At 33.9% G+C, this 13,520-nt stretch overlaps 1 protein-coding gene across 4 annotated transcripts in view; it reads right to left on the bottom strand.

The window, feature by feature from the left end:
• Window positions 1-516: 516 nt before the first annotated feature.
• ida (anaphase promoting complex subunit 5 ida) overlaps window positions 517-13,520 on the bottom strand; it is a 55,727-nt gene continuing 42,723 nt past the window's right edge. For all 4 annotated transcript variants that reach the window (XM_081764826.1, XM_081764824.1, XM_081764825.1 and 1 more), the window contains exons 9-14: window positions 10,450-10,578; window positions 7,767-8,003; window positions 6,646-6,839; window positions 4,585-4,849; window positions 2,781-3,038; window positions 517-734 (exon numbers count right to left, since the gene is read on the bottom strand). In XM_081764826.1, the coding sequence (XP_081620952.1) occupies window positions 615-734; window positions 2,781-3,038; window positions 4,585-4,849; window positions 6,646-6,839; window positions 7,767-8,003; window positions 10,450-10,578 (1,203 nt within the window). In that variant the 3' untranslated portion in view covers window positions 517-614. The remainder of the gene's footprint in view (window positions 735-2,780; window positions 3,039-4,584; window positions 4,850-6,645; window positions 6,840-7,766; window positions 8,004-10,449; window positions 10,579-13,520) is intronic.

Raw genomic sequence — 13,520 nt, 5'->3', positions numbered from 1 at the left:
TGTCTTACCACATCCCCCGTACAGTCCAGACTTAGCGCCTTCAGACTTCCATCTCTTTTGGCCTCTGAAAGATGGACTACGTGGTGAACAGTTTCAAGACTCGGAAGCTGTTGTCAAAGCTGTAAGGAACTGGTTAGCCTCAGCTGGTTCCGATTTTTGCAAGAGCCGCATGCAGGCTCTGGTTCATCGTTGGCAAAAGTGCATAACGAATGGTGGGAACTATGTGGAAAAATTTGTCTGTAGCTGAAATATTGCTCTGTTTAGCTGTGCTGTTGTTATTTATGTATCTCCATTACTTTCCATGAAAAAAATAGGAGGCATTACTTTCGGAACGACCGTCGTACATTATATTCATTCTTTTTCTAAACTCTCAAGGAATAATAATAAAATGTTAAATTCGATTTTTCATTTTTTACAGACTAAGACTTTTCTTTCACCTCAGCCTAAGTATAGCTAGTTAAATATTAAATAAAATAATACCATCATAACTACTTATACTAAAGCATTGTCAGAATCAAGTAAAATATTTTTATTCACAGAAAACATTTGACTTTTTTATTGTAAAAAATATACAATATTAACAATAGTTACTGAATACTGAAGAAAAAATATATTTACAAAAATGTGAGAATTGTGTTGGCAACTTTTGTCGGATACTGTTCATCTAACTTCCTGAATTCTAGGGCGCACTTCTTTCTTTCAGGTACGAAGCCCAGTTCATTATAAAGAAGAGCCTGAAAATATTTAATTATTAAGCTTAATAGCGAAAATTAAATTGTATTTATCATGTACAGTCATGTTCAAAAAGACAGATGGAGATTTTTATAATTACACAAATGAAAATAACTCGTTTTATTGAGTAAGAAAATCATATATATATATATATATATATATATATATATATATATATATATATATATATATATATATATATATATATATATATATATATATATATACAACCACAAATATTATGCATACAGATGTGAAATTGAAAACTTACAATATTGAAAACTTTTTTACATACAGGGTCCATTATAAAAGTAATATACATTTTCTGGGGGAAACAGATTTATTGATCGGACCTGTACAAATGTTTAAAATTCTTCGAAATACTCTCCCCCTGCATCAATACCCTTGCAGAGACGTGCCTGCCATACCTGGAAGTCACCCTGAAAGTCCTCGACGGGAATGTCTCTCAGGAACTTTGTAACATGCTTTTGGATGTTTTTCACGGTCTCCCAATGCTTTTCTTTCAGCTCTCTCTTCAGTCGGGGAAACAAAACAAGTCGCACGGAGCCAAGTCGGGGCTGTAAGAGGGATGGAGGATCACCTGGATGTTGCTCCGGGCCAGGAAGTTGGTAACGATGAAGGACGTGTGGCTGGGGGCATTGTCGCGCTTTGTTACAAAGTCGAAAACAACACTTCACGCGGAGGCACGTCTTTCCGCTCACACTGCTCGGAGCAAACCGGCGACCAGCTGCGTTGGAAGGGCAGACCCCCTACCACATTGCCCGACCGGTTTTACCGCGCTGCCATAGTCACTCCACAATAAAATCATGCGCATTATTTTATAATGGACCTTGTATATATATTTCCCAGTTTTCCTTGCTCTTTGAATATATATACTCAAAATATTGAATACTTTGCTTTGTAAACTATTTAATGCATCTTGTAAAATTATTCACCTGCTATGATGGAGAAGATTGGGTAACACTATCAGTTGTTCTATTTAGTGTTGCTAAGTTTTTTTTTTTTTTTTTTTTTTTTTTTTTTTTTTTTTTTTTAACATTTAGCAAGCTTGCTCAACAACAGAACTGTACTAGGTAAGTTTTATCATTTAATTATATAATATTGCAGCTTGTGCATGTTTATGCATGCAATTTAATTTTTAAACGGAAATATTTGTATTATTTTAGGTTATTTTGTTGATTTGCAGATTTTTCAGGTTATGGGTCAAGCAAGCAAACTTTCACCTAGGAAAGTTGTACTCAGAGAGGTATTACTGAAATAAAAACGCTTTATACAACAAGAAATAGCTACAAATATATGCATTGTATCAAATATCAGTCGTATAAGCCATGCTTTGAAGAACGGGTACGATTACTGTCCTTGTCTTCAAGGAAGTATTGGCGCAAGAAGAAACTGAGCCCGAGAACTAATTGTAAATTCATCCAGTTTGCTTAAATCAACAGAAGGGCTACTAGTGAGGAATTCAAAACGTACCCGGAGAGATATGGGACTTCTGTTATACACCATAAACTTTTTTAAGTCAAATACATTTGTCTTGTTTTTTACAGTCATTGTAATTTGTACTATTTGGAAGGGCAGAACTCACCACCACATTGCCCGACCGGGTTTACCGCGCTGCCATGGATAGTCACGTCACGATAAAATCATGAGGATTACTTTCATAATGGACCCTGTATATATTTTCCCAGTTTTCCTTACGTTGTTTTATTATTATTATTGATCTAGAAAGACAGAAATATACTGGGCTGACAATCTGTGTTCTGACCATGTATCACACACTTCTATGCTGAATCTGTTCGACCCTAGCAGTTCATGGGCTGTAACGTACAAGTTTAGTTTATTGTTATTACTGCTCTATTATTATTTATATTTTTTGGGTTTCAGTATATACTGAGAAGGAATTATACATTCCTGGCTAGCTTTTAGACCACTTTATTCCAAAAAGTTTTAGCAAGATTAATTAATACCAAAATATCACATACAAATGATACTCAAAACATTAAGTAGATAATAACAAAACATTTTACCTGCAAATATAAAACATCTTTTATTCTGTGAAAAGCTTCTACTTTCTTGAAGTTGCATTTAACTTTTTCGAGCATGTTCACAGTATTTAACAACACTGATTTTCTCTCTTCTTTGGGTTGTCCGGCTGATGCAGCTACTAAGCATTTTGCATTCAACAATAAAGCTCTCCCTTGGTCATAATTGCCACCATGAGCCAATATTGTTAAGAGAGATTCATCTATTAATTTAAGAGCTTGGGAAGGCAATCCCATTTGTAACTGGAACAAAAGAAAATAAAAAGAAAGGAACATTTCACAAATATTTCCAATAATATTTCATCACTATTAAAGTAATTTATACGAATATAGGACAATTCAATAAGAAAGGCCAAACTGCATTTCATTGAGGCCATACTTTATGCTATTTTTATATGTAATTACCGTTCTTTTTTAACGACTTCTCCCATAGTACTATCAGGTTATCCATTTCAAGATAAGAACATTAGGAGAATTGTGAAACCAGAAATGCATCTTCTCCAACACTGGACATGCTTCAACATGTTTCATCAGTCAACTATTTCGACTTTACTGAAATACTTCTAACCACTGGTACGTTTTCCTTTCACTCATACAGCTCATACCATACTCCAAGTTTATTCCTGAAGCGTACGCAGTGTTGGAAGCTGTCTTTTCCCAGTTCAAACTAAGCTAAAACATTCTTTCTCCTAGAATACAGACGTATGTCAAATGATGAGGAAAATGCCAAGACGGTGCCAAACTTTTAATTTTTGCTTAACCATGTTGTGCACACATGACGCATATATATCAATCCATAGATCACACCGAGCTGGACAAAATGGAATGCTTGAAGTAAATTCTCATTTATAGTTCTCGAGGAAATCCCAAAAACAATTTTCACAGCGCTGAAACTTATGACGTTCATTGCCAGTAATAATTTATAATTTTTGTTTTGCTAGGACAGATTATTATTTATGTACTGCATCAATAAAAATATTATATCCTACAAATATATCCTATGTGGTCTATATTTGTAAACAACACGTGCTTTTTATTTATACACAAAATCACTTGCTCTCTTACTACAACTACAGGCGCCGTCGCCATCAAGTCATGTGACAGAAGAGGAATACTATCCCCCCCCCCCCCCGCTGTCCAGAAGAAGGTATAAAATACGCTGTAAGGCCTTCATCGACATCAATTTCGGCTGGTCATCTCCGTCTCTTAATTTTCCTGGATCTCTGAAATCCAACCTAACCCAAGTCTCTCAGCTTGCCTGGAGCTTTGAGGTCTCCTGTCCACTTAGCTTGCCTGGAGCTCTGTGGGAACTCAACCCATCTCTTTGCTTGCCTGGAACACTGGTAGATCCCAAACCGCAACCATCTAGATTTCCTGGAGCTCTGTCGTTTCCCTGCCCGCTTAGCTTGACTGAAGGACTAAGAATTCCTAAACCATTACCACTTAGCTTGCCTGGAGTTCCGTGGTATCCTTTCCTTGGACTGTCTGGGCCTTGGGACATCTATTTACCCAAACTACATAGAAAAGATTGTATTGGTTTCTGGACCACAATTAGAGTGATCTTATATTTGTATATAACAAGACTTTTACATTAAAGGTATGGGAGAAAACCAATTCCGTGTGCTACATTGCTCTACCTACTACCTTATCAATGTAATTCCTAACTAGTAGATTGTATTTATTATTTGTCTTCTTCTATTTTGTGAGAAACTTTTGGGACACTATACATAAATAATACTCTAATTACAGAAAACGACTTGAATTATCAAATAATAATAAATAAAAGTACCTCTAGATTCGCCATATGGAGACCAACAAGCGCTCTTAAGTAATCCAGATGATGTAGATCAGCTTGGGCCAATGCTGTAGTGAGGAAAGATATGGCAGTAGCCGAACTAGACTGCGTGCTACATTGTAACTCCCCTGCTAAAATTAGAGCTCGCACTCGCAGTGATGGAAGGGATTCTTTATCCTGTTTACAGTGATCAAGTAGACTATGTATTACGCTGGAAGCCTGAGTGTAATTGCCTTGACCAATATATAATTCTGCTTTCCTATAAATAAACAAATAAGTAAACGGACGCTAAGTAAATGTTGTGCTATACCTTGCAGTGGTCTAATACTGGCAAAGTATACTATTCAGAACTTTCTTCTAACAGCTGTCAAAACTGTTAAATCGTAAGACATTTAATTTCAAATTGGGAGTATTTCAAAGATATTTTGTAAGAAAGAAAGCATAAAATAAACATCAAATACATTTTGAAAAAGGCAACAAGATTCACAGACATGTGGAAGTGCTTAATTGAAATAGGAAAAGGAATTTAATGACTAATTGTTTGTGCTGAAAGTGTATGATGTGATTGTGAACACTGTCACTGTGTTTTATAACGTATTTGATACAAATATTGTGAAAGGGAGGGAAATATATCCCTCCCTTTCATAATAAGTTCTGTAACAGCAATCCGGAAACAAAGGAATGAAAATAGCAAGTATCAATGTAGCCAATATAAATTTAGAAACATCCATACTGACTAACAAGAATAATCGCCTGTATTGAGTACTGTTCGGAAACGTAATACCTCTCTAAATAACTCGAAAGGTGGATAGTTGTGTAAATTCAAATGAATACATCAAGAAACAAATGAAATTGAATATAAATTCTTTTGATGCTGCAGGTAAATAGCTACAGACAAATGGTTATCGATCTGAACCCAGATATTTACATGGCCAATATCGTACAATGCTTGGTTTATGTTGAATTTTGAATCCTATCCCATTGAGTGCCCAAAATGAAACTTTGTGGTGTTTTAGTACATATACGAGACTACAATCTGAACAATTTTGAACAAATTCAGAGGGACATTTCTATGCAAAATTTTAATTTTAATTTGAATTTTTGAAGTGTTATTTTTTATTTTACAGGTTTTTTTTTTAAAATATAATACAACTTGTAGAGCAATCTTTAAGCTTTCCAATGGTGTTTGTTTTATGTCTCTAGTGCATATATTAACCATTTTATAATAATTTTTAATAATCACTGTAACTGAAAAAATAACCTTTTTTGACATTTTTGTACACCCTGTATGGGGACACTTTCAGGAGGAGAGAGGTAATATTTGGGATTTTTTCATCTCCCATTGTAATAAAGCTGTGCACCAATTTTTACAAAAATCGAAGATCGTTAGGTCAGATTTTGTCATTTCGTTGGTTGATTTCACATGGAATGTCCCAATGTTGAAGATAAACTTTTACACTGCCAGTATTGTTCGACCAATCAATCAATCAGTTACATCGATTCTCGCCAAATGGAATCTAAAGATGGTAGTTGTTGGTAATAACCTCATCAATTAACATCGGTACAAATTAGATCAGGCTCAAAAGTCACATCTTTAGCAATTTGTGTTTATATGATTGTTTGCTCCTTCGTTAGCAAGTAAGATATGTTTATTCATGCACATAATTTACAACGATGCTAATAGATAGGATTAGTATCAAGGTTACCGGCTTTAACTGCCATCTACAAAGGATTGATGTGACTGCTTGATTGATTCGTAGATCAATGTTATGGCTCAAAATTTACTTCTGATATTGCCACACGTATAAAGATTGCTGATTAACTAGTACATGAACCCTAATCTTCCATCCGCCAATGGATGCCCCATCAATTGAATTACCAGAGATGCAATAAATCTTGTTTCTGATGTGTTACTTCAACATAATTCGAATATTATATATATATATATATATATATATATATATATATATAAAAATATGTGTGTGTGTGTGTGTATTATTATCATCTTTGTATCTTCATTTCACTAGTAATTTTACGTTTATTTATTTATTTTACCTGTATAAACCTTCCCATTGGTCTATTGCTGCCAAAGAGGCAACAGCTGCTTCTGCTTCGGGCCACTGTGCATGGTGCATTGCTCTGATAAATCGCAGTAACTGCTCACTAAGCATCCATATATGACACTGAGGTTCATGAGGAAATCTTCCGCTTGCATGATCCAGAACAACAGCCGCTAATTGATATTCACCCTGGGAAATAATATTTGTATATTTACTTAACAAGAAGACATAGAAACAACAGCGTCCCAATTAAAAGAAGCAAATGCTTCCACACATAGATGGGACAAAATACGAAATTGAAAGAGAATATTTAACTCTGTACACCCATTTTTAAACTTATACAATTTTCTCGTGTCCAATACATTTTAAACGTTCCCGATTCTTATTGGCATCTATGGCTGAAAAACTTGTAGCTAGTTCACAAATATGACCTCATTAATCATACTTTATGTCGAACTAATCCATCGAAAGAATATAATTTTGTAACATATATGAACTCATTCGTATTGCATATCCAACGAAGCAAAAATTTCAAACACTAACCTCGAATTTTAACATAAACTTATATCTTTCCTAACATAAGAAATTCCAACGTAATTCATAATTTCAAAATACTACTGAGTAATGTAAAGTAGCCGTATAGCCAATGGTTAGCGAGCGTGGTCCTGACTTCAATTCTCGGTGGAAGCATACATTTTTCATTGCTTTTAGTATCGTGAAACATTTGGAGAGCTACCTGAATTAAAACCTACCAAACTTCGAGTCTAGAAATTCAGATATAAAGACGTGAACCAATGCCCTGTATCTTTATACAGTGAGTAATATTGTCTGCCAACCAAACGAAATTGGAGCACCACTTCTTTCAAGCTGTAGGCGTTTCATTCAAATACGATTAGCCGTTTTCAAGCCATAACACTTTGGAAATGAATGGAGACTTTAGAGAGAGACTGTGTATTTAACCTTAGAATGTTTTCGTGTTGCATCTTATGACATCTTTGAGAAATATCTTTAAAGCTACTCTGGTAACTTTCGGTGTCGATTACACTTCCGTTTACTCAAAAAAAAAACCTGAAGAGGACAGCAAGCAGAAACTGGATTAAATATAATTTGACTTACCTGTTCCGTAAGAACATTTGCTACATTGCAAATAGCTTTGCACGTGCTCTCTCCATTATAAAACAGCGATCCTCGTGTGAGGTCAGTGGTATTCAGATGAAGAAGTAATTGACTAGAAAGAGACGCCATATCAGTCTTACCATACAGAGACCAAAGGGCTGCTTTCTGCGCGTAACTGTTCGCCATCAGCTCTAGCATAGAGTGTTGACAATTTAGTACATCGCTCTTTGTCAATACCTAAGCGAGAAAGAAATATTATTACAATTCAGTATTTACGTATTTTAAGCACAAAATGTTCCATAATTATTAGAACAACTTTGATTTGTGACAATAAACTATTATAATTACGTAACATAATTAATTAATCAATCAATCTTTCTTTCATTCATTCCTTTCTTTCTTTCTTTCTTTCTTTATTCCTTTCTTTCTTTCTTTATTCATTTCTTTCTTTCTTTCTTTCTTTATTCCTTTCTTTCTTTTCTTTTTCTTTCTTTCTTTCTTTAGTATGAAAATTGTGAATCTTGATTTTTTATGTGCAAAATTAACAAATGTGCCTTCATGTTATTACACTTTTGCGTGTACGTATCATTGAACTATTACTGTAAATAAATTATTATGTGGTGAGATGTTTAATAATAGTGGAGCGTTTCACAATGATAAGTCGTAAGTCTTGCAATATTTCAACAACCTTAACAACAGGGGCGGGTATATACAGTGATCAACCGTAAGCATATAGTCTAACTTGCCCAAGAGTTAGTGCAGTAAGCTGATTATTTAACACGAAGGCTACCATCACTATCTTCAGTCAGTTTTTAGTTAGAGTGATGATGAGTGGTTAACAACACCTGATACGAGAACTGTTGATGTATGAGTTCGAACTCGGGCATAACCTAACGCCTAAGCAGCACCAAAACATTTGCCATGCGAAAGAGAAAAGTGCAGTGAGCCTCAGCACAGTAACTCGTTAATTACAGAAATTTCATGCAGATTGCAGAAATATCCAAGAGCAGCCAAGGTCCGGCGGCCCCAGGTTGTAGAGATTGTGAGATCATGCCATTAACGAAAATCCATTCATCAACACACGACGATTGCCAAACCAACCTGGTATGTCCTAGTTCACTGCAGTGTGTCATCTTTACGCACTCGAGAAAATCATCGGAAGCTACCCCCATTATGTCACATGAGTTGACTCCAGCTCAGGCCCAGAGGAGAGTGGATATGTGCCGACAACTACCGCAACATCCGCGTAATATGCGTTTACTGAAACGGACTCACATGCGAAGATGTGATTTTTTCTTTCTTTCTTTCTTTCTTTCCTTCTTCCGAAATCCGGTTGAGAAAGGCCCAACTTCCAGAACCAGTGGTCAAACAGAGCCGTGTGTGAACTACGAGTGGGTAATTTACTTCGAGTTCGTTCCTAATGGTCGTATAATCAATGACAAATAGGAACTATGAGTGAGTAATTTACTTCGAGTTCGTTCCTAATGGTCGTATAATCAATGACAACCTCCAACAGTTGAAGCGGATGTGTGCTGCCCTATGCCAAAATATCCTACATTGATGAATCTAAAGTACGTCCTGCCGCAACAGCAAAACATGAAACAATACTTGGCTCGAAAAGCGAAACACAAAACTCAGGAACTTGACGGCATCGAACTAATGCCACACCCGACTTATAATCCTGACCTTGTCCCTTTGAATTACTACCTCTCGATCCATAGCACACTTCCTGAAATCGTAATGCTTCACCAAACAGCAGGAGGTTGAAAGAGGCGTGGTGAGTTCTTTTTCCTAAGGACAAGAAGTGGTGTCTACGTGGAATCAAGGAACAAGCACGAACATGAGTGCAGCCAGTCCAACACGAGAAGCTATACTTTGAATGTGAGCCTGCTATAATAAATACAGGTATGTTGTGTACCAGAATATTGCACGACGCATCCCTGTACGAAGAAAAAAGAGATACTACAAAGTAATGGTAGATTTCGATTATATATTAAATGTAATTTTGGCCTATCATAGTTTATGCGCTACTTATTGGATTACCTATTGATATTCGGAGGTTCTTGATTATCGTTGTAGTAATTGTATAATATAATACTATAGCCACATTTGTTATACATAGAACAAGTAGTATCCAGCTAATTTTACTAATCAACATTAATATTTGAATAAATAACAATAATATCCTGTATTAAATGTTACATTAAAGATAACAACACACTAAGCAAGGCTATGTGATAATATATATATATATATATAAACACGATCACGCCACAGTTATTGTGTTGAAACTGTTACGTGATTGCGTTTTTTATACATTATCACATACCCTTGCTCAGTGTGTAGTTGTCTTTAATTTGACAATATGGAAACCAGGCTTGATAGAGTAGTTATTAAATGTTAATGCACAAAATCCGCTTAAAGCATGACGGTGAAAAAAAAAAAAGAAGAAGAAAGAAAGAAAGAAAGAAAAGAAAAAATATTTAGACTGTATTTCAAAAGGGAGGAAAAAGCTTTATTCGCCATTTTTGCTAAAGTCGGTTCTCAACTACTATAGACTAAAATCATCTATAACTAGTACCAAAGTAATGAATATGTATTGAAATATCAAGCACATGAATAAAAAATACGACAAACATAACACTCATATTCACCCTTTTAATCTCACATTAATAATACTTACGTCAAAAACCAATGATGGAGTTCCACCAGTTACTCCGGCATATTGAGCAAAGGACTGAATTCCCAAAGAGATTAAGTAGCTGAGATTCAATTCACTGCTTTTCGATATTGATCTTTCCATCAATATTTCCTGAAATAATACAAAAATATTATTTCGATGTCGATACAAGGGTAACTTAGGTAGTTGTCTTCCCTAACCAACAGAGGTAATCATTAATCCGTAAAACTAAAGCATAAACAGAAAGCAGTATTTACATACTCATACAGATCCTGTTTGTCAATGTTAAATTCAAACTAACAAGAGTACAATCTAAACGTCGGTGAATAAGTCCTGCCTGTTGCACCATAACTGATATATTTTAATAGTTTCAATTAAATAAATGTTTATCTACATGTGACATAGTTCTATAACCAAAAATGCTAAAATTTAGTTTGATTTTTTTTTTTCAGACGATAGGAAGTAATGGCCAGTCAACAGAAGTTAATTTTAAGCAGGGTGCTGTGATTGAATTCCTTATGAAAAGTGACGACAGAGCCGTGACAATTCACGGGAAGCTACAGAATATGTGCAAAGATTGATGTTAGTAATACTTGTAGATGGCTTTGATGATACTTCAAGTCTGGCGAAACAATCCTCTATGTAACCAACTCGGAACTGATGAAGACCTCATTCAGTGGAAACAATATCAAATTTGGAGACTGAACGAAATCGAAACGGCAACGGTGTCTTCAAATGTGCCATAGCGGAAGTCTTACTCTGTCCCAAGGGAGAGTATTTAACATGATAAATGCGTTTGGTTACAGAGTGGGCTAAGTGGGTTCTCAAGCTTCTTACGATGGATATGATAACTCGAAAAAAAAATGACCTTCTGCATGCATTTGCGAACTGCAAAGATGACTTCTTTAATGGTGTTCTTACACGAGACGAAACGTGAGTATACTTCTACGAACAACAGTCTATGGAATAACATGACAAACGATACCTACCAACATAAAACTGTAGACGTTCTAGATTAAGTGCAACAATTATGGTGATCGTGTTTTGGTTCCAAATTGCGGTGGTTTTCATACATTAAACGAAGAAAGGTATGACTACCTACCTACCTACCTACCTACCTACCTACCTACCTACCTACCTACCTACATACATACATACATACATACATACATACATACATACATACATACATACATACATACATACATACATACATACATACATACATACATACATACATACATACATACATACATACATACATACATACATACATACATACATACATACATACATACATACATACATACATACATACATACATACATACATACATACATACATACATACATACATACATACATACATACATACATACATACATACATACATACATACATACATACATACATACATACATACATACATACATACATACATACATACATACATACATACATACATACATACATACATACATACATACATACATACATACATACATACATACATACATACATACATACATACATACATACATACATACATACATACATACATACATACATACATACATACATACATACATACATACATACATACATACATACATACATACATACATACATACATACATACATACATACATACATACATACATACATACATACATACATACATACATACATACATACATACATACATACATACATACATACATACATACATACATACATACATACATACATACATACATACATACATACATACATACATACATACATACATACATACATACATACATACATACATACATACATACATACATACATACATACATACATACATACATACATACATACATACATACATACATACATACATACATACATACATACATACATACATACATACATACATACATACATACATACATACATACATACATACATACATACATACATACATACATACATACATACATACATACATACATACATACATACATACATACATACATACATACATACATACATACATACATACATACATACATACATACATACATACATACATACATACATACATACATACATACATACATACATACATACATACATACATACATACATACATACATACATACATACATACATACATACATACATACATACATACATACATACATACATACATACATACATACATACATACATACATACATACATACATACATACATACATACATACATACATACATACATACATACATACATACATACATACATACATACATACATACATACATACATACATACATACATACATACATACATACATACATACATACATACATACATACATACATACATACATACATACATACATACATACATACATACATACATACATACATACATACATACATACATACATACATACATACATACATACATACATACATACATACATACATACATACATACATACATACATACATACATACATACATACATACATACATACATACATACATACATACATACATACATACATACATACATACATACATACATACATACATACATACATACATACATACATACATACATACATACATACATACATACATACATACATACATACATACATACATACATACATACATACATACATACATACATACATACATACATACATACATACATACATACATACATACATACATACATACATACATACATACATACATACATACATACATACATACATACATACATACATACATACATACATACATACATACATACATACATACATACATACATACATACATACATACATACATACATACATACATACATACATTACATACATACATACATTACATACATACATACATTACATACATACATACATACATACATACATACATACATACATACATACATACATACATACATACATTACATACATACATACATTACATACATACATACATTACATACATACATACATTACATACATACATACATTACATACATACATACATTACATACATACATACATTACAT

Source organism: Thermobia domestica, chromosome 7 (assembly GCF_964235325.1).
Source record: "Thermobia domestica chromosome 7, izTheDome1.hap1.1, whole genome shotgun sequence".
In the NCBI taxonomy this organism is placed as follows: Eukaryota; Metazoa; Arthropoda; class Insecta; order Zygentoma; family Lepismatidae; genus Thermobia; species Thermobia domestica.
Note: the sequence above shows the minus strand (reverse complement) of the source record. Positions and strands in the feature narration are given on the sequence as shown.